The sequence below is a fragment of the Thunnus maccoyii genome, chromosome 5 (genome assembly GCF_910596095.1).
Source record: "Thunnus maccoyii chromosome 5, fThuMac1.1, whole genome shotgun sequence".
In the NCBI taxonomy this organism is placed as follows: Eukaryota; Metazoa; Chordata; class Actinopteri; order Scombriformes; family Scombridae; genus Thunnus; species Thunnus maccoyii.
Genome location: NC_056537.1, coordinates 13,053,322 through 13,071,364, shown reverse-complemented (window position 1 = coordinate 13,071,364; position 18,043 = coordinate 13,053,322). Strand labels below are relative to the sequence as shown.

Sequence of the window (18,043 nt, the reverse complement as noted above, 5' to 3'; positions counted from 1 at the left end):
ATTTCTGCAAAGGATGGGACACCTTTTTCCACTACTTCCTCCTTTTTCTGTTCAGAATTTTTACATAATAGTCATGCACAGCTTTCATCTTACATTCATACATACTTCCCTCGTGTGCTTTTTAGTTCAGCGAAAAAATCGATCTAATTATTCCAGGAACCGAGATGAGGCAGAACGTCAACTCGACTGTCACAACAGCTGCACATCAGTCAGTTCCGCCTCATGACACCCTGCAGCTCCAGCATGGGCAAGCAGTCTGTCATCTCCTGAACAGCTCACTGCGTTACAAACACTCCTGCTGCAGCCTTACACACAGCCTGCAACATGTGCACGAAACAGAGAAACTACACTCATCACTCTGATAGAAAACTATTTATTCACCACTGTTTCAAAGGGTTCCCTGAAGGAGACGACTTACCCATCAAAAACACTGGTGATTTCATTGTCTCTGCCTCAGAGCGATGACTTTGCAGCTACTGTTTGTCTGTGTGTTTTTTGGGATTTTCATGTAAATTTACATTCAAGTTAAAGCTGAAGCAATCAGACAACTAATTTATTAGATGCCCAACAAAAAAATGAATCAACAGAGGAGTCTTGTGCAAAAATTTTGGTGATAAATCAATACTTTCAGTCATCTAATAAAGCAAAAATGTGTTTTGTTGTTCCAGCTTCTTAAAAAGGTTAGGATTTGCTGCTTCTCTCTGTTTTATATGATTGTAAAATAAATATCTTTGGAACTGTTGGTCGGACATAACAAAACATTTCAAGATGTCACACTGGGCTCTAGGAAGTTTTACCATTATGACAAAACAACTGACAGATTAATTGATAACGAACACAGTGGTTGGTTGCACTAATTGACCTTAATCTGGACAACCAAAACACCAACTGTGTTTACATTAGTTGGGATGAGCGCATATCAGGATTATCTGGCACCAAATTGGGACAAACTCACAGGCCATTCACTGGTTGGTTTTTGAAGTCAACCTCTCCTCAGTTTCCATTAATATCCAGAATCCTTTTTTTAATTTATGAGCGTATATGATGAAGATATGAGGGGGTACATTAACATCTCATAAATAACTGGGATATGACTTACTATTCGGCAGACTCTGAGTACAAATCACTTTCTGAGAGCTCCATGGAAAGTTAATAGCAGCAGTAGAGAAGAGAAGAAGAAGAGGGAGGGGGGGGGGCATGTTCCTGCTCTGGGATCGAGTGTGGAACTTTGGACATGATCCCTGTTCCTAGCCTTATCCCTGCTCCCCTTGCTCCCCTAAGTAGGCCGGTCTGAAGTCTGAGCTCCAGATCCATTGGGAGGTGGTGGTGGAGGGGCAGGGAGGGAGGTGATGTGGGGTGGAGGGGTCCGAGCAGCGAACTGATTCGGGATTTGTTGCCACGGCAACCCCGCTGCTTTTTCCATGCTGGAAATGCAGAGCACGGCAGGAGACTGCATGCATGCTGATTTTCCGTCTCCCTCCATCTCACAACCTATAGCAACCCCAACCCCCCCCCACCACCTCCACTCTCACCGCTACCCCCTTGACTACGTCTGCATTTTTTATCCCCTAAACCAGCCATCAATACCCGCCATGGCTCTCACCTCGTAGACAAACTGACATTTTCAGGTGTATGCTAAATATCATTTTCCACCTCTGTTCTCCTGGCACATAGTGTGCATGAGATAGATGGGTGGATGCAGAGGAAACAGGAGAGAGGAGGGGGCTGAGGCATAATGGGTGCTGCAGCGGAGACAATAGCCATATGCTTCATATAGATTCTTGTCCTTTTCTTGCTGTAGCCGTGAGCTAACAGTGACTGCGCTGATGATGATGAACAGAGGGGCTACTGAAAGGGTAAGGCCAGCGTTCCTGCTGCGAGGAACCATCACCCCCTACGGCAGGCCTGCGATGCCAGACTAGAGCTCCGTGAGCCAACACCACTGCATATGTGCAGCATGTGCAATTGTCCCATTTGTGCTAGCCAATAACACCACAATCGCCATCGCTGCCATAAGGTTACTGCAGTCTGGGCCACCCACAGAAAGAGGAAATGCAAGGTCATAACCTTTCTGTGAACCCCACAGGGTTCAGTAAACCCCCCTAACATCCCTGCCTTTTAGAGGACATAGGTCCCAAAAAACACCTCCCTCTCCTCCCCGCCTGCCTCGCTCTCAGAAGGCAGAAAACAAGCGTGACTGTTGGCATGATTCACGGGTGAGCTCAGCCTTGCTTTTCTAAAGAGCAGCCTTTTCTCATCCTGGCCAAGACAATGAGGACATGAGTGAAGGAGCTGGCTCCATTATGGGGGCCTTACATAAAGCCTGCATTGTGCACAGTAAAAAGTAGGCTTTTTCTAGAGACGCAGGAGGTAGTGGTGTGCTGCGTGGTGCTGAGCTGAGCAGTGCTGAGCATCACAACCAGGCAGGCGTGCTTCCCCCACACTGCAGCAGGTGAGGCTTCACTTTAACACTGAGATCTGTGTGAACGTCAGAGCTGCAGGTTCATTGAGGCCAGAAACGCAAAAAAAGTTGAATCATATTTGCTTCTTTTCTTTACTCCTTTCCATCTTCACTAAGGTAAATTCTTTTCTCACTCTGCTTTCACACTTGTCACACGTGTCACCTGTGTCCGCAGGGCTGAGTGTCGCTGACAGACAGGTCAGTGCTGATGGGGGTGTGTGTATGTGTGGGAAATTCTACAAAAGCAGAAGCCTCAGTCAGAGCCTGTGGCCGAAGGAGGACAGGCCAGACCTGTGACGCACAGCCACAAATCTCAAAGGCAATAAGATTCAACACTGGCTGATTAACGCTGCTGCTATGGTTACGGCGGCTTGAGTGACAGCCCTGCTCCTCTCTAAGCTCTCGAACTGCCGGCGGTTAGATAGTGGACACCCAAGTTCAAAATTGCAAGTTAGAAGCTGCAGTTTTATAGCGTACCACGCAATAACATAGCGTTGTAGCCTCCAGGAAGAACAGATGCTACTGTCAAACAGCCTAAAGATTTATAATCTGTGTTGGGAACGCTATGTTTCAGTATTTCGGGTTGCGACTAATGACCATTTTCAATTAATCTTTTAGATAATTAGTTATCATTCAGTCAAAACAATGTCAAAAATACATAAGAATAAATCAAAAATGCCAGAACTCAAGTCACATCTTCAATCACTTGTTTTACCTGAAAACACTCTGAAGCCTTTTCCCACAGTGTTTTATTGTGGAGGCCTGAAACAAAGACCACCTAACATCAGAAAGCACAAGGGAAAAGAGCAGATTTTTCACACTGCAAATTTTTTATGAGTGTGGCTATTGTTTAGGCCCTCATCTAACAACTAAACTGATCACTAGACAAGATATGTCAGGATCTGGGTATCTTATCACCTCACATAAACAATTTTCTGGGGAAACCCTGCAGTCCAAAACCCAAAGCTATTAAATTTCCAGTGATGGGAGAAGCAGCACATCCTTGCATTTGAGACACAGGAGCCAGAGGAGGTTCTGCATTTTGGCTTAAAAAATGAAAATAAAAAGCTTATCAGCTCTCAAGATTGTTTTAAGAACTGACTAATGTTTTCACCGGTATTGGTAGTTGTTTTCTTCTTGATAATGCAGCACATTATTCTGCAACTATGACAGTATTTATCACAGAAATGCCAGTCAGTCAGACACGTCTTTGCTATTCAATATGCTATTTACATGTAGGCTCACAAACGTGCACAATGTGGGGTATGTTTGAGATTTGCCCTTAATATACAAGTATACCCAGAATTATCTTAAGAAAAAAAAGAATGAGTGAGGGAGGGACAAAGCACTGAACTTTCATTAATTTCCCTTCATAAATTTGTCATGAATAGACCAAGAATTACTAGAGCACCACTTACAATGAACATGATAACACAGTTTGTGAATGAGATGAAAGGCCTGCGTGAATTGTGACAGATAAGCGTTGTGGAACCAGCTGGGTTCAACGCAGGACGCTGATTTTATCTGGCAGGCGGCAGACTAGTGTCACTCCAAAATAATAAATAATGTTTTTATCCTCTCCAATGTTGTGTAAAACATCCAACATTTGCGGCTGTAATCCTGATGACCAAACACAACAATTTTAAAGAGTAGATCCTGGCAATTTTATTGCTATGTCCCCATAAATGAACTTTGATATTTTGATATATTTAATTCATTTATTCTAGATAAAAGGCTGCGCGCTTATCACAGACTCCTGTTTGGCTCATTATGGAGATAATTGTCCAGGCGTGGACTCATCTGATCTGAGCCCTGAGTCAAGTCACCTGGCCGTCGTTTATGAGCGTAGCATTAGCATCAGAGAGAGCAACCATTAGCCGCCCCCTCACTGCTAGTCTGCGCTCGTCCTCGCACCAGCAGTGGCCTCAGCGGGTCCTGATAGCCTTTCATGGCTGTTAGAAGGGGGAAAAAAAAGACCAGGCTGCTATCTAACTGAGGGCAGGCAGCAGGACGGGGTTATCAGAATATCAGTTTCCATATCAAACTGCAAACACAAACAGTTCTCAGTAGCCTTTGTGGTAATTGTACGCACCCTGCGGGAGGTTAAGCAAGCATCTGGTTTGTAACCAACTTTATTTTGTCTGTGTTGGGGCTGCGTTCAAGTAAAGATTATATTCCAATTTATCATTTACAGGGCTGCAACTACTGATTATTTTCATTAATTGATGTATCTGCTTAGTATTTTCTCGATTAATTGATTATCCAGTTTGAGTCCCGATGTTTTCAAACTGCTTGACTGTCAATCAACAAATTGTTTCAGCTCTGATCAGCTTTAGCTTACAAAAATGTCAGAAGATATTGAAAAATCACAAACTCAATTTCCCAGAACCTAAAGTTTTGTTTTCAAATAGTTTGTTTTGTGTGAAAAAGTCCAAAGATGTTTAATTTACACGGATGTAAAAGAGAGAAAAGCAGCAAATGTTCACATTTGAGGAACCGGAGCTAGCATATATTTGGGATTTTAAACTATAAATCAGTCATAAAAATTTTCTTTCAGCACTGGTCTGGGTTTTACTGTGTTGTGAAATCCAAGCAACACTTGTCGTATAGAGAACAAATGTCATGAGGCCGACACATTTACGCTTGTGATCTCACAATAAAGATGTTTTTAAACTTTTGACCTCTTCAGAAAAACTTGTTTCCATCTTACTCCTTGTTCTTTCCCCACTGGTGAGAGTGGTGAGAAGCTCGCAAAGCTTTAAATTAGATGGAAAATTGATCACATTATTAAGAAAGACTTTATTTTTAGCAGTTCAACAGCGGTCTACTTTCTCAATCCCTGATTAGTAAAACCTACTGAGCCGAGGTGGAGTGAGCCTGGGGGTTTCTAAATTCAGATAATTAAAAAACCAAACACACAGATTTAACACAGGTTTTTATTAAACCAGCGAGAACTTAATTATGAACACCTCAACTCAAATATGCAGAGCTATGCTGGCTGTAATAACGTTGGTGTGGATAAGGGTGTGTGTGTGTGTGTGTGTGTGTGTGTGTGTGTGTGTGTCTGTGTGTCTGCTTCCAAATAAAGATCAGACAAGTGTTCAGACAGCTTCTGCAAATCCTGCCAAGAGTGACGGGAAAAAAGGCAATATTTGTCCCTCACCTGTTTCAGACATTAATACTGCAGATGACGACCCAGATATGTGGTTTAAGTTATTACTGTATAACTCAATCAAACAGGTTCTCGGCCAGCTGACTCAGGGGTGGGAGGATGTCTTCAGTACCACCAGTCAGAGAATCAGGGAGTGGAAGCTGCCAAACTTGCAAGCGGCAGCATTTGTCTCGTGGGGCAACTGCATGTGAGAGGCCTGAGCTGCATGCCGGTGCCAGCGTTCTTGTGTTAATGCAGCAAAGAAAAGAGGAAGAGTTTGTATTCATGGCTATCTATAGACGGGAGTGGTGCCTGTGACATAGCAGCTGCTCCCCGGAGAGCAGCGACACATTAACCTTCAGCCAGCTGTCTTGGCCTGCCGTTCAAACATGAGCTCACACACTCAAAAAACACACACTTGTATGCAAAATACACGTGAAAGGAAGAGGAAGGAGTTAAAACTCGCACAAAAAGTGTATGAAGTTTGGTTTGAAATTGTTCTGTGTACAAAAGTATGTTCAAAAGTAGAGAATGAATCACTGGCAAACACACATCCATTCATGTGTTCACTTACACACACACACACACACACTGGACCATCATCTGATCTGCACGGGGGCTCGAGGGATCAGCGCCGCGTGGCTACAGCTGTTTCACAGCGGGTCAGGTTACCCTGCCACCTCCATCCCCAAGGCCTTCACCAAGGGAACAACCCCACGTCAAACCAACACATACACACAGGCATGCCGACCCCCCAACAGATCCTTGTCCTCCTGCAGGTACCAGGCTCAACAGGAGCCCAGAAACCGACACACACGTCCTGGCGCACCTGAATGATACACACATCTTACGTGTGAGATCAACAGCTTGTGGCCGTCAGACTGAAACCTGCTCACAGGAAATGAGAGAAAGTGCTACAGCAGCATTTTCATTCAGTCATCAAGAAAACAATGAAAACTCTGAGCAGTGATATGTAGGGTCGAGATTCAAAGAGTCACAAATGTTTCCGCATTGAAGACGGTCAAAAGCTGGAAGTTAATGCAGGTACAGATTTGAACTCTTCTTTACTTATATTTTTAATAACAGAGTTTCTGATTTAAAACATATTTTGGCCAATTTCAGACTGCATTTTTAAAATTTCAGATCAACAGAAAATGAATTGTTGACTATTTTGATAATCAATTCATTGTTAATCAAAAAGTGACAAAAATTTGCAGGATCGTCTGTGATAGTAAATTTATTATTTTGGACTGTTTGTCAGACAAAACAAGCTTTTTTTTTTTTAAGACGTCAACTTAAGACTTTAAGAAGCTGTGATGGGCAATTATCACTATTCTGTGACATTTTATAGTCATTAATTAGTGAAAGAAGAAAAAAACCTTATTTATTGATCATGATATTAATCATTAGATTCAAGCCTAATGTTATCGTTGTGGAATCATCTGTTGTCCAAATAGTTTTGAGTAAGCCATAATCGAAAAACGAACAAAAATTTGTAGCTCAAGTTTTTGTTTTACACATATAAAGAGATTGGTTTGATGTAATTCATTGATTTGAACATCAGTTTGATTATTGGCCAAACTGTGATCTCTGTATTGGAAAATATCCTTATAAATACTGTGAAAATGATTTAAACCATATCAGAGAGCCCTAGTTGATAGTTTTTATAGCATGCTGATCAGTAGACTTTGAATAATGCAACAAAACAACAACAATAAATGTGGCAATAAACACAGTATGTAACCACAAAATCTCCTGACTGTTTTCACACCAAAATGAACTTCCTCATCAGTTTGCCATGAGAAACCCTCCCACCAGAACAATGATGTCTTCCTTTTGGATATCCTGCTGACTTCACACTCATACCCCTCTCTCTCTCTCTCTCTCTCAAACACAGCTTAAAAGGACAGGTTCATAATTTTTCAAATCTGTCTTAAAACAACAGTCAGGTGCCCCTATGAACACTGAAACCAGTTTTCCTCACTGTAATCATTCCACATGTTCATACTGGCTATTTAAAGATCCCCTTCAAATGCACTTTCAATGTAAGTGATGGCGGCCAAAATCCACAGTGTGTCCACACAGTCATTTTGTGCAAAAATGAATTTAAAAGTTTATCTGAAGCTTATAAGAGGCTTCAGCAGTCTGAGTTAGTCATATCAAGTGGATATCTGCCACATTTACAGTCTGTTAAGCATAAAATTCCCTCTTTGTGTTTCCTCAGACAGTGTTTCCCTGTTGAGCTGCGGTGGAATACAGTAACAAAAAGAGAGACTTTGGCAGTAAAAAGACTGTAACGTTGAAAGATATCGACTTGATTTGACTCATTTGAGCAGCTGAGGCTTCACATAAGCTTCGGATAAACTTTTAAATACATTTTTGCACAGAAGGAGGCTTGTGGACTTTGGCGCCCATCACTTACATTGTAACAGCAGTATGAAGGGATCTTCTAATGGTCAGTATGAGCAGGAGGAATGATTACAGCAAGAAAAACTTACTTTATTGTTCATTTGTTTTGAAACAGACTTAAAAAACTTTTAACCCGTCCTTTAACTCCCTGTAGGAGGAAGACAGACGTACAGGAGTGTTTTGAAAAGCTTGTGTCTCGGGGTGATTCCTCGAAACTGTGCAGAAGTGTTTCCCATGCAGGCTCCTCCTGTGTTTGCTCCTGTCTTGGCCTCCCTTACAACAGCTGAAACGGCTTAAAAGCAGCTAATACTGGACTATGTGTGTGCAGTCTGCTGAGAGCCTGGTACTGTTTGCACGGTGTTTCAAGTAGTTTGTGTTTAAAAAAAAAAAAAAAAAAAAAAGTGGAACAGACAGAAAGGACCATCACTGAAATGTGGGTCAGTAAATGTTTTGGTGGCAACTATGCAAGACGATACATGCAGAGCAGCCTGCAAGCCCCAGCCTCGTACAGTTTGTGACAACCAACCAGCCCGACTGTTGTGGGGTTTATTTTTTAACTGACACAAATATGAAACTTAAAAAGAGGGCAGAAAGTATATCAACCGCTCTGAACTTACTTCAACGTTCATTTAAGCTGCCATGTAGCTAACCTCACTTGTTTGTTTTAGCTAAATGCAGCCATTCACCGGTGAATGGGAGAAACTGAACAAACGGCTGCATTCACACTGTCACAGTAAACATTGCTGCATTGTTGAGCTCGTTTTTGTGTGTGTGTGTGTGTGTGTGTGTGTGTGTGTGTGTGTGTGTGTGTGTGTGTCAAACGCAGGCTGGTGAAAATGTTTCGTGTGTCAGCGCGGCTCTAACTGACGCTTCAGCTGCTGTTTCACTATGAAACTACACCGACATTTTTTTAAGGGACTTTATATATATTTAGTTGTAACAACCGCTCTCACCAGAAACGATGAGCGTTGCTCCGACCGGAGTCCCCGACCTCGGAGCTTCTTCTCAGGCCGGATGCCGTCTTTCCCTCCGGGCGTGAAGAAGAAAAAAAGAACCCCTGCTTCTTCTTTGTGGTGTCGGTGGTGTGGTGGTGGTAGCTACTTTCTGCTCCCTCGGAGTCGTTTATATCCGCGGGGTTGTTGTAGCGTCCAGCAGCATGGCTTCTTTTTTTTTTTTTTTTTTTAAGGAGGAGGGGGGGGATAGGGGGGGGGGACTTTAAAGTTTCACTCCGGGTGGAAAATAGGAAGCGCCGTTGTTGGTTTTGCGAGCGGAGACCATGGCAGTGTGAGACCCGATGGTGATTACTGGTTGATCTGACTGTGTCCTCTCTCTCTCTCTCTTTCTCTCGCTCTCTGCCTGCCTCCACACCGCCGTGTCATCACAGTGTCCGCTGGGAAACAGCGACACCCAGCGGCCGGTTCTGGTAATGACAGACAGCCGGCCAGCGTGGCCCTACAGCGGCCCCCAATGGAGGAAATGCTGCATGCCTACCAGTGTACTTCCAAATATTTCAATAAATATTAGACACTGCTTAAGCAGTGGTGGAAGTATTCATCTCCTTTACTTAAATAAAAGCACCAATACATCAATGTGAAAATACTCCATTAAAAGTACATAAGTATTTGCAGCAAAATGTACTTAAAATATCAAAGTAAAAGTACTTTCATCCCTCTGACTGATATATTATCATATATGACATCTTTAGATTATTAATACTGGAGCATCAGTGTGTAAGCAGCATGTTGTAGCTGCTGGAGGTGGAGCTAGTTTGAACTACTTTATATACATTTAGCTAGTTTAGTTCAGTGGTTCCCAACCTAGGGGTCGGGCCCCTCCAAAGGGTCACCAGATAAATCGGAGGGGTCGTGATATGACTGTCAAGTCTGTCTTAAAACATCAGTCAGGTGCCCATATGAACACTGAAAGAGGTTTTCTTCGCCGTGATCATTCCTCTTCTTCATGCCGTGCTTTCAGTGTGAGTGATGGGGGGCAAAATCCACAGTGTGTCCACACAGTTATTTTGGGAAAAAATGTATTTAAACATTTATCTGAAGCTTATATGAGGCTTCAGCAGGCTGAGTTAGTCATATCAAGGTTACATTTACAGTCTTTTTAGCATCAAATTCCCTCTTTGTGTTTCCCTGTTGAGCTGTGGTGGAAGTATAGTAACAAAAAGAAGGACTTTGGCACTAAAGAGACTGTAACATTGAAAGATATCTACTTGATTTGACTAAATTGGGCTAAAGTACAGTGGTGGAAATTATCTGAGTAAATTTACTCTAATACTGTGAGTACAATTTTGAGGTACTTGTACTGAACTTGAGTATTTCCATTTAATGCTACTTCATACTTCCACTCCACTACATTTCAGAGGGAAATATTGTATTGATTTGTGTATCAGATGTCGGATTTGTTTTTTCTTCTTTCCTCTCCCGTTAATCATCTCAGGACCTCTCAGTCCTACACTTCTACTTCATATAGGGAAAAACTATACTTATATTTATCATTATCATTATTTTAAAGCCACAATATTCCACACACATGCATAAAATGTAAATTGCATGGCAGCTTATTCCCAAAGAGAATTTGTTTTTGGCAGGTGTTTTCTCTTCCTTCCCCTATTTTATCTCAAGGACCAAGGATTGATTTCACTGGTGCTGCACTGCAATCAATATCATTTTATTGCTGTCTGTGTGTGCCTCAATAACGCTGCTCTTTCTAATAAAAAAGAAAAAAGATAATGATAAATATATGTTTGAAAATATGATACCAATAATATAAAAACTAAAATTAGTTCCACATTGACCATCTTCAACATCAAAATGTGTTTTACATGTTAATGCATCAGTAATATAATACATAATAATATTACATGTTCAGAATCCAATCTGCTGCACAAGTAGTATTTTTACTTTTGATACTTCACATTTTATTGATAATATTACTTTTACTTAAGTAAGAATGTAGAACTTTTAGTCTAAACTTCTCAGCACTTTATACACATTACATATTTTATACACAAAAGCAATTAAAAGTACTTTGTTTTCATGCATTAAAATGTTAAATCAATAATAATAATAATAATACAGAAAAAGAAAATTGAAAGGCAATTTAAAAATAGAAACAATGAAAAAGTGAAAAAAAAGAAAATTAAATATAATACAACCACTCAGAAAGTCCATCATTAAAAAACATGAGGTGGCTGTAGCTCAGGTGTTGAAGTGAGTTAATGATCAATTGTGAGGTTTGTGGTTTGATGCTCAGCTTGTCCTCTCCGTGTGCTGAAGTGTCGTTGAGCAAAACAGTCAATCCCAAAATGTTCCCTGAATGTAGGTCACTTTGTATAAATGACTGTAACATAACATAAAGATGGGGTTCATTACAAAACAGAGAATATATCTGAAACATGACACATCTTACATGTTAAGGCTTCAGATCGAAACCAAAAGCTATTATATAAATATGCTCATTCTTTGGCCAATTGTTTCACTTTCCAATAATTTCAGTTTCAGTTAAAAACTAACAAACTCTCTTTCGAATTCATCCCTGACTTGCTTCAAGTACAATATTCAGCTGATCCGAAATAGATTTTCTTCCTCCTGTGTGCCCTCCTCACTTACCTGAACAACACATCCTCACTAACCTCACATATTCCTCAAACTCTCCCTCCAATTTCCTCTCACTTCCCTGAGCAACAATCTTTCCACCTCGGATTGCCCCACAAAACAATTTAAACATTCACTCTTTTGTGGGGCACAGCCAGAATTCAGGTGGGAAAAAAACTCAAGCAAACAGAAGGCTGCATACTTTCCAGCAGGAATTTATGCCGAGCAGAGAGAGAGAGAGAGCAGCCTTGTTGAGGGGGCCCGTTTCAGCTGCATCTGCAGAGGAGACATGTGGCTGAAAAAAAGGAAAAAAACAGAAAACCTGCTCCAGCTTCGGGGCCTCGGTTGTTTTCTATCACTTCTTTCCAGAGACGTCAGTATTTTTGTTATTTGTCATCCATCTTTTTTTCTGATACAGTAGGTGTAGTTATTAAGCAGGTCTCTGGTGTAATTTCTAGTAAGCTCTTGTATGACTAAAGAAAAAAGAAACAGGCCTCACAGGCTCATGACTTCACAAATTTGTGAATGAATTTATGGCGTATATTTCTTTAATTGTACCTGCAATGGCTGAAAATGATTGGTGCACAGAAAACAGTGAGTTTATAAAGTCATAATTAAATCCTCAGCGTCTTTGTTAATCAGCACCTTCCTGACCTCTGCTGTTTGTTGGATCCAGCCTCTTATCAGACTTGCACGGTCACTCCCTCCCTCTTCTGACAAGCAGTCAATATTCAGGCTCCCACCCCACCTCTCACATATGTCTTACTCACCTCACCCTCCTGCTCTCCCTCACTGCTCCAATCTCTCAGCAATTCAGACACAGAGCTGAAGATGTCCTGGACATACACAACCCTCCTGGCGCTCCTCACTGTGCTTCTTGCACTTTCCTGTGAGTCTGATGCAGGACAATGTGGGATTTGAGGGGTTTTTTTGCATCTCACTTGCATGTGGATTTTTATATCAGGAGTTTCTTTACAGGGTACAGAGTTGTTTTAGATGTTTGTTTTCTTTGTCTTTCATGGAGAGGTAAACATAAAAGCTAGTTTCTGTGTTCCTGTTTTGTCCTCTGACCCAGTGTCTCCAGAGGCCGACTCTGCAGCTGTATCCAGCAGCACAGGCAGCGGTAAAGATCCACAAGGTGAGGAGCCGCATCAGCTGCATCTCTTCCACTCCGCCTGCAGACAACATCCTCCTTTTATCTCTTTATGTTGTGAGCTGAACCTCCTGCTCCTGCTTGCACTGCAGGTCCACTGAAGAAGATCTTCATGAAGGAGGCCGATGCCTCAAACTTCTTCCAACAGCGCAGCAGACGGGGTGTGAAGTCTCAGGATGAGATCGATGGTGAGTTCACTCTTGGTTTGTTTTGTAGCACTAAACCTAACCCTAAACCCTGGTCAGCCGAGGTGTTTTGTGTGGTTGTGTGTTTATGGTTATGGTTGTTATCTGTGCTTCATTGTACATATAAACACTTGTTTCTTCATAACAAATGTGTCAATATGTTGCATCCAAACTGCTGATGATATTTATGATTATTCACTACAAAACCAATCATCCTAACACATCATATAGTCTCAATTCAACATTCAATGTTTATTTTTTATTCATAAAAGATCCTGTCAATCATGTGTACTCACGTTAGTACTTGTGGTTTATTATTATAATGACAGCTTGTGGGATTATTTGGTTTCCTCAGAGCTAAGAGTTGTTACAAATCAAGACCTTTGTTGTGATTGTTACGTCATAAAACAAGAAAAAAAAATTCCCAGTGAGGTCTCTCACATTTGAGAAATTTCCAAGAAAGCAGTGTAACTGTCTTGAAATGAGTCATAATAGGGCAAAGTTCTGCAGTCGATATCAACAAAATGACACTTGATTCAAGAGAAACTGATGTGAATTGAAATGAAAGAAACCTTCACAGCCCTTCAGGGAATTTGTTTTGCACAACAGGCCCTTGAGAAAGATATGCATGAACACAGACATCAGAAATCACCAGAAAATACTGATAAGACAAAGAATTGATAGTTTTTACAAGGTAAAAGGTACTGGTGCAAAGTAAGGAGTTCATTCTACTTCTTGTTCTAATCTTGGGCATAAATTGAAGTTACATTGTACTGGAAGGTAATATTATCAAATCCCGCTGACAGATTTATTTCACTTGTTGACAAAGATGGAGGGGTTTTTTGCAGACTGAATGGACGTGTGCAAACATGTTTATAGCATAGTCTGAATGTTTTTATGAGTTTGGCAGCCAGCAGCTGTTAACTGTCTTCTGGACCTGGTTTGACCAGACACCACCTCAGACCTGTTTGGTCACACAGCAGCACCAGCTCCTGCTGGAGGCTGCAGCAGGAGCCACAGGGCAGCATGGAGCTCTCTCACACACACTTCAGTGAGGAACTGTGAATATTCTTCGTACAAGTGTTGTGAAAATTCACATACTGTATGATGGTTGACATTCTCAAATGATTTATCTGCACTGTCATGTACAGTTCTGCCAACAGAAAGGTGAGAGTACACACGACAGCGAGACAGCCGTCGTGAATTGGAGTTGTGTAACAGGCTGTGGGTCTCTGAGTGTGTAACAACAAAACATTTATGCCGTTAAAGGAGGAATATAATGAACAAAAAGCAGAGCACACAGTGAAAAGACTGAGATGGACAAGTGAGTGGGAGAGAAATGAAGTGAAAAAGTGAGACATAAATTGTGCTCACTTTGAAGAGCCTCTCCTGCTGCATTATGACAGAAAAGCACAATATCTCACTTGCAGGTGGGTGAAATCTGCAGAGGAAAATATCTGAAATATGTATTAGCTGTTTCAGTAGGTGGTTGAGGTGACATACAAAGTTTTTACATCTAAGTGGAGACATCAGACTCCAAACAAACGCTGCTGTTTGACTTTGTGGGAGCTGCTGAGCCTCAAGAAGCAGCTCAGATGTGCTGTGTCAGAGAAGAAAATGATGTATGATTAAACCTGCTGTGTAGAATTTGTCAGGGATAACAAGCCAAATACAGCAGTTAGATGAACTCAAAATGCATCCTGTCAAACATGTTTGATTTGCAGTTCAGCTGTGAATCTCATAAACTTTATATTTTGTAATTTACAGCTAAGTGCCGTGAACTCCCAACATGAATTCCAGTGTAGATTTGTTCTTGCTGCATGCACAGACCCGTGCTGGGAATCCCAGTGTAGGTCAAAGGTCATGACCTGACTTTGGAAAGGTTAAACCTTGTCCAATCTCAGCTAAAGTTACTGCAGTCAGTGTATGTATGTAGTCATTCCACTCACACTAACTTTCCCACACATGTCAGACAACTACTTTAATGTGTCCTGGTCTTCTTCATATGTCCAAACCTGCAGGTCAGAGGTCACAAGCAGGTTTTCTGAAATCCTTGGCCTCACTCCTCTCTGTATTTGTATCAGTAGACTTAAAGGATAAGTTCACAATTTTTCAAGTCTGTCTTTCATACTTGGTTTACTGGAGATTAAAGCAGTAATAGCTAAATCTGTCCCTCCAAAAAAGCTGAAGTTTTTCCTTTTACAGATGACATCAAAATTTTTATATGACTCAACGACAATGTAAACACAATTCATGTAAATCCCAATAAATATCACCTCTTATAAACTTACAGGACGAATAACACAGGTTCCTAACATAATTTGGCCAGAACAGATTTGTGTCAACAGCACTTTGCTACACCCATAGATGAAGCAAGCCTCTGTTTATTGTGTGGATAAGGTATTAATTACATTTCTAGTCACGTAGTGTAACTCGGAAGAGTTTTTTTGCCGGATGAGTGTAACTCTGTTAGCCCTCACTCACTGATGAGAGTCTGCCCCATTGATTTATAAATTAATTTTATTCTTGAACGAATTAAAAGGAATAAACAAACAGAACATTTAAAAACATGAGCTGTGTTTTCACAGCATGTACGTGCATTTACAATGTCGACCCCCAATAAACAGTGCTGAAGAAAACTAGCACATAGTCAACACTAGAGGTAATTGCTGACGCCAGGCTTAAAGGATAAGTTCACATATTTTTAAGTCTGCCTTCGAACAATACTTACATGCTCATGGGTGGTTATCTGCCAGAGTTACTATATTATTTGTAAGAAATTCCCTCTTTATGTTAATATCATGGATCACAGTCTTGTGAGTTTCATATTAAAAAGAAGATACAAATCCACACCTCACCTTCTGAATGCATTTTTACACAAATGGAGGGCTGCCTCTTCACAGCCAGCATGGACAGGAGAAACAACTATAGAGACCAAAAACTGTTTAAATATAAATCTTGGCATGTGAGTACAATAATAAGATGGACTTATTTAAAAAATGTGAACCTGTTCTTTAGTTTTTCTTTCTTCACACATAAAGGTTTCTGGATCTAGTATAAAGGGTGAGACATGACTCATTAGACTTCTTTCTATCACCAGGTTTTTGTGTCTTTGTGTGTTGGTCTTGGACACAATCAGCTTTTGTGAATCACAGCTTCACCACAAATATCAGCTTCATTAAGTTCACAAAAAGCAGCTTTTGTTCTGACATGGTGATTCAGCTCTGTGGTATTTTTTCTTTTTTTTTGTCGGTTGTCGTGTGGTGATGTTTAACGGTTATTGTTTCGAGTGTGTGTGTGTCTATACTTGTCCCAAATGAGCTCTTTTAGTTACCTCATCCCTTAAAAACCCCTCAATAAAACTGATCTTAGTCAGGCCCTTTTTAAAGCTGACACGTACTAGTGATTGCACCCAATTCTGGTGTTTCTGTGCATCATAAAAGAGTTTGAAGTCAGTTAATTTGTCTAAAATGTCCTTTATATCAGATGTTTGGTCTTCAGCAAATAGTGGCCAGATCAATATGATAATTAAGTACTAAATCTAAATTGTTCATCATTTTATCAAGTCATCCTCCTTCTCTTGCTTACAGCTGAGCAGAGGCAGGTTCTGGCTGCAGACGAACGTAAGAGAGAGTTCCACGAGAAGAGGAGGAACGAGTTCGAGAACTACGCTGAAGAGGAGAATGATGGTATGTAAACTCCTCATATCTGATGTAACTGAGAAGGATGAGTTCATTCACACTTTGAGCTTTCTCATAATCTTCCAGAACAAGATGAGAGGACCAGAGAGAGCAGCGAGCAGTGGAGAGAGTTCCACTACGACGGGATGCATCCTCCACAATAATACGACCGTCACTCCATCGGAGACTGGAGGGCAGTAAGAGAGGAGAGATGGCAGGATTTTAAGGAAACATCTCTTCTTGTGCATAACGATGCTTTTCTCCACACAGCTACAGTTAAAATGTTTCAGCCATGTTTGGGCTTGTTTTAAACTCATGTTGCTGATATTGGCTTTGCTTCCTCGCTGTTTGGGGACTCACAGACCCAAATTCTTTATGTGTCAAAGTAATAATAATAATTGCAAAATATTCCAAATTTTTTCTTTCAAACTCTGACCATGTTAAATCTCACTATGTAAAAAAAAAAAAACAGAAGTAGTACCCTTCCCTTTGCCAAAAACTGGGTTTCACATTTGATGAAGTTGATAAAAAGCATTGTGATTACACTGTGATGAAATTGAATGTTTTATATATTAAATTCACTATTCATGGACATATATATATATATATATATATATATATATATATATATATATATATATATATAAATTCTGTTAGCTAAAAAGTCATTCACAGACAAAGAAATGTACATATTGACATTACTCAATGTTTGGAGTCAATTAGACCCCAGAGAGGTGTAACTCCCTGTTGGGAAGAAACTGGTATAAAACTCCAATAACAGAAATCAAAATAGATTTATTTAAGATTTGGGAGGGGGAGTGCTGCATAAAAACGTACTGTCACAGATACACAGCATAATGAATATCCATTGTATTAACCATGTTTTACAGCTGGGATCTCTGAGACCCCAGACAGAAGTAAGGTGTAATTTTCTGTGTTCAACCTCTGAAACATGTCATCAGTTTAAAATCATATTTAGATGCAATTCTCATCAGGAAAAGTCATTAAGTATCAAGCTGATACAACTATGTTTAGTATGTTTTTGGGCTGTTAAAAAGGGCCCAGGACCCCAAACAGAATATAAGGGTTAAACAGATGTGCAATGTTTTTATATAACATATTACCAGAAGCAGAATAAGTGTGAATATACTGTATTTACTCATATATACTTGCTTTATATTTACTCAAGTCTAACAAAATCATTTTAAAATCTATATTCAACTATTTTTACAATGTACAAACTCTAACTAACTTGATAATTACTTTGTGTCAAAGAGGCAACGACACATGCAGCGTCTCTTTTTTTAATACATGAATCTCTACAACTTCAAAGCACATTTCTGCAATAATATGTAATACATGCATACGGAGGGGATTTCACTGTTTCATGTTTTTGTTT

General features: G+C 40.5%; 2 protein-coding genes across 2 annotated transcripts in view; one reads left to right on the top strand and one right to left on the bottom strand.

Annotated features, from left to right (window-relative positions):
* Positions 1–9,364, bottom strand: part of LOC121898128 (cyclin-dependent kinase 17-like) — a 33,163-nt gene extending 23,799 nt beyond the window's left edge. Inside the window, exon 1 of the mRNA XM_042413071.1 lies at positions 8,975–9,364. The gene's annotated coding sequence lies outside the window, so the exon portion shown is untranslated. The remainder of the gene's footprint in view (positions 1–8,974) is intronic.
* A 2,881-nt stretch (positions 9,365–12,245) lies between these two features.
* ucmab (upper zone of growth plate and cartilage matrix associated b) lies at positions 12,246–17,226 on the top strand. Its single transcript, XM_042412710.1, has 5 exons — positions 12,246–12,515; positions 12,702–12,764; positions 12,872–12,967; positions 16,555–16,653; positions 16,732–17,226. Exons 1-5 carry the CDS (start codon positions 12,458–12,460, stop codon positions 16,806–16,808), a joined length of 393 nt encoding a protein of 130 aa, XP_042268644.1. The 5' UTR covers positions 12,246–12,457; the 3' UTR covers positions 16,809–17,226.
* Positions 17,227–18,043: the final 817 nt, after the last annotated feature.